Raw genomic sequence first — 3,966 nt, 5'->3', positions numbered from 1 at the left:
TTGCAACCAAGTAGTTGCAATCCCTGTAGCAACCAAAGAATTGAAATCTTAAAAAAGTGTTTTTAAAAAGGGAAAAGGTTGGGTATGCCGCCGATATCAAGTATGCTAGCACCAATTGTGTCTATCTCTCTCTTCCCTTTTTCTGAAATATCCCTCATATCCTTCTTGAATGATACTTCATCATATGTTCCTATTAGTGCTATCCGCTAGCATATTTGATATCGGCGGCATACCTATACCTCTCCCAAAAAAAATATTAAAACTTAGTATGGTATTTGTGAACCCTAAAGAGAAGTGAATTATTCTATTTTTTTGACAACCAATAAAAGAAGCTGCAACCTGAGTAACAACCAAATTTTTTCCCTTCCCGCACCCTATTGATGTTGCCTACTAACTTGTTGCACGCACTCATTGTCCCTATCCCTCTCTTACTCTTATCATTGTTATTTGAGTGGATCCCACAATCAAGAACAAACATGAAATTGAAGGATTGAGATGTCATGTATGATAGTGAACTTGTTGTAGCAGATAATTTTTCCACCAAAAAAACAAAGTGAAGCAGTGAGGACCAAGGAGAGAAAAGGCTTCCACTTAGTCTTTTGAGTCTCTTGGCTCTTGGAGACTCATGACTCAGTGATGCTTAAGATATGTTTCACAATCGAAAAAGCAGATTTGGTGGACAGTGGACACTCCATAAGAATTAAGAGAATGTGGGGTTGATGGGTATGGGGTAATGTGGTGTGCAGATAATTACAGTGCCTTTTTTTTTTCTCTTGAAACAAGGTAAAAGGATATCATTTAATTCTATGCAGTATTGTACCACTGGTCAGACAAATTCGTTGGGAAATATGAAGTCTCCATTACTCTCTGCCTCATAATCCCACTCCCTGCTTCTCCATATTCAGAGCCACCATTAAAACTTAAAAGAGACTCTTTATAGTTTATACTTGTCCACTTACTATTACTGAATTATTTTTTTCCCCCACTCTTTTAGAGAGAGTTATAGGGAGAGGGAGAGGTAGGGGGATGAAGCTTTAACTGCTTCAGAGAATGGAGAAAGAAAGGGATGAATCTCTTGTGAATCTTCTATGCCCACATAACTGAGGTGAGTCTATGGTATTTGTTTCTTTATTTATATAGTCTTTTAGTGTTCTACGATACTCTTTTTTATGCTCTGAGGCGTGATATTTGATCAATTTTTGTGGACAATAGGTTTTTCCCTTTTTTGTTTTTATCTTTTATCTTTGATATTGACGAGGCGAACTGGGTAGTCTTCATATATTATCTTCCTTGTCTGATTGAGAAATTGAATTCTGCAATTTACCCCTCTTTTTATTCTTCTTTTTGGGTTTGGGGAGTGGTGGATTGGGGTTGGAGGAGGGAAGGGTTTGTCTGTTGTAAACAGTTATCTGCAAAACTTGATTTTTCTCTGGTTAATATATATATTTTTTTCTTCCAAATGGTTTGGCTCTTCAAATTGATTGTTTTTTCTGATCAAATTGGCTGTGGATTGATATGAAGAAAATAGGATAAACAGTGAAGATGTAAAAGCTGTTGGCGTCTTTGTTTTTTCTCTTCTTTTTCATTTTTTCCTTCCATGTTGAACTTTAACCTAATTTTTGCGTTCACATATATAGTTTGCAGGCAATTTCTAATTGACCTTTCCTATCACAATGCGTTCAAGGAACTGTTTATATTCTAGGGTCTCCCTCTTTTTAGCGACCTAATTATCTCCTGTCTCCTGGAGGTTGAAGGCATCATCCTGTACTTGTATTTGAGGGCATCTGGTTTTCGTTCATTTTTCTGTGATTTCAAGATAGAAAAGCTCTAGCATTGATGAGATTTTGCTTTCCCACAATGGGTAATAAGCAAAAGTTTCAGCAACAGTGGGAATTGAGGAGGAGGGATGTTAGCCCCTCTGATTCTTCAACCAATGAATCTGAATCTAGTTCTAGGGAAGAACCTATTCTAAAGAAGCATAAACTGATTTCTGATTGGGTGTCACTCAAGGCTGATGAAGGAGGCAGCATTACTAGATCTCAGCCAAAGGCAAGAAATGCTCCAAGTATGGGAAATCATCATGAGGTTGAGAAAGCTAAGAAAACGGAAAGCAGGCTTTGTAAGAAGGGTCGTCATGATAAGATAAAGGAGATGCCTTTTTGTGAAGAAGAGAGTAAAAGAAAGAGCCACAGCTGTGCTGATGAGCCTGTGACACTGGAGGGTACTCGCATCTTCATGGAATCCATATTAGAGGAGCTGAGAGTTGCTAGAGAGAACTTGTTGATATGGATGAGGGAGGAGATGCATAAAGTGCTGAATGATGAGTCTGCTTCAGGGCCAAATTTGAGTGAAAACAATTACAAACAGCAGATAAGTGGGGTGCAGCATCAGAATAGCTTTGAGTCAGATTCTCAAAATCAGATTGCAGGAACTGTTGTAGGTTCTACAAAACGGAGAAGGACTGTTAATTCTCGCAAGCGTAATGAATTTCCTGCAGATCAATCTGATTACTGGCAAACCATTGAATCCATGAATGCGATTGAAACAGAAAGAGAAGGAAGAAGAGAGCCATCTGCTAAAGGGTCCTCTTCCTTGTTTAGTGGTGAAGTCGGATCGACAAGTTTGACTCCAGCTGCTGTAATACCTGGAGCCTGTAATGACAGTCTGAGGCTTGATTCTTCTCCATGCAGCTATACTCAGACGAGGATGGTTGAGAATAGAATGGGTTTGGATACAGTAAATCCAATGCTTGATTCAAGGATGCATCATAGAAGTTTGCTTGGGTCCCAAGAAGAAACTTATGAAAATGTTGCCTATATGGGCTCTCAGGATCAAAACAGGTTTACTCCGCCTTCAAGGTTTGGAACCGGATTCCCTGTTCCACTACTTCATGGTTTTGGTGCAGCTTTTAAGACCCAGACCCAGGCCAGTTCGCTGAAACAATCCCAAGTCCAAAGCAGAAAAATAGTTCTGAGCATGGATGGAGTAGGGATGAGACTTCCAGTTGGAGGAAGCCATGGTTTACCAGATTTCCATGATTCTAGTGATCTCCATTTAGATTCTAAAGTTAGCGGTGATGCCTGGACTCCTGGCAATTCAATGCCATGAGAGGCTATGCAATATCAAGATTTTTGATAAAAGTTCCAACTGAAACTTTCTTCCCTCTTCAATTTGTTTTGCTTCAAGCCCAAAATATTATTATTAGACTATAAATGGAGATCCAACTTTTTGTTTTTCTTTTTTCTTTTGCGTTTTCTCTTGAACTCGAAATTTCAATTGATTATTTGATTTGGTTTAGATTTGGAAATTTCTAAACATCAAAATAATAGTAGAAGTGATAACCAAGAAAAGAAACACTGATTGTGGAATGGATTTTCTGTAAATTTTGTTTCCACATTATTCAGGGAAGTGCCCTCACCTGGAAGTAGAACAGCACACCTTCCAATAACTGTCACATTGCAGTTAAGATGAGGCTGAAATTTTATATATACGTGGACCCCAAGATCCTAAAAAAAAATTGGAACTCAGTAAATACAAGAGTTTTATGTGAATGACTGCTTGTTTAGTTATAGTATCCTGTATAATCTGTTATATTTTCCTTTTGAGTTATAGAAAATACATATGAGAGTGAGAGGTTACTTCTTTAGAACACCAAGATTGGTTTGGTGAGAAAACTGTTGCATTTAGATTGTGGACTAGAAAGTGCAATAAATATCTGCTTTTCATTTCATGGAGTATCAGGAGCAACCTTTCATTGTATGTTCCTACTGTTTAGCTGGTAGCACTTAGCATCTTATCATGCAATTATCTTGGCCCCAAATTGATAAGACACAAACACCTTGACAAATTGATTGTGGCCTACTTGGTCTGTTTCACGTGCAAGCAACTCAATTCAGTAAAGCCTTATCCCATCTACTTGGGTCTTGTTTCACTTTCATACATAGCTTTTAAAACCATTTAGAAAAA

The 3,966-nt window shown here is 38.0% G+C and overlaps 1 protein-coding gene across 1 annotated transcript; it reads left to right on the top strand.

Moving 5' to 3' along the window:
• The first annotated feature begins 630 nt into the window (after positions 1–630).
• LOC122081146 lies at positions 631–3,237 on the top strand. The gene is made up of 2 exons (XM_042648136.1): positions 631–1,105; positions 1,638–3,237. The coding sequence occupies exon 2, from the start codon at positions 1,837–1,839 to the stop codon at positions 3,106–3,108; it is 1,272 nt and encodes a 423-aa protein (XP_042504070.1). The 5' UTR covers positions 631–1,105; positions 1,638–1,836; the 3' UTR covers positions 3,109–3,237.
• Positions 3,238–3,966: the final 729 nt, after the last annotated feature.

Source organism: Macadamia integrifolia, chromosome 6 (genome assembly GCF_013358625.1).
Source record: "Macadamia integrifolia cultivar HAES 741 chromosome 6, SCU_Mint_v3, whole genome shotgun sequence".
Taxonomy (NCBI): domain Eukaryota; kingdom Viridiplantae; phylum Streptophyta; class Magnoliopsida; order Proteales; family Proteaceae; genus Macadamia; species Macadamia integrifolia.
This window is presented reverse-complemented; position numbering and strand designations above follow the sequence as displayed.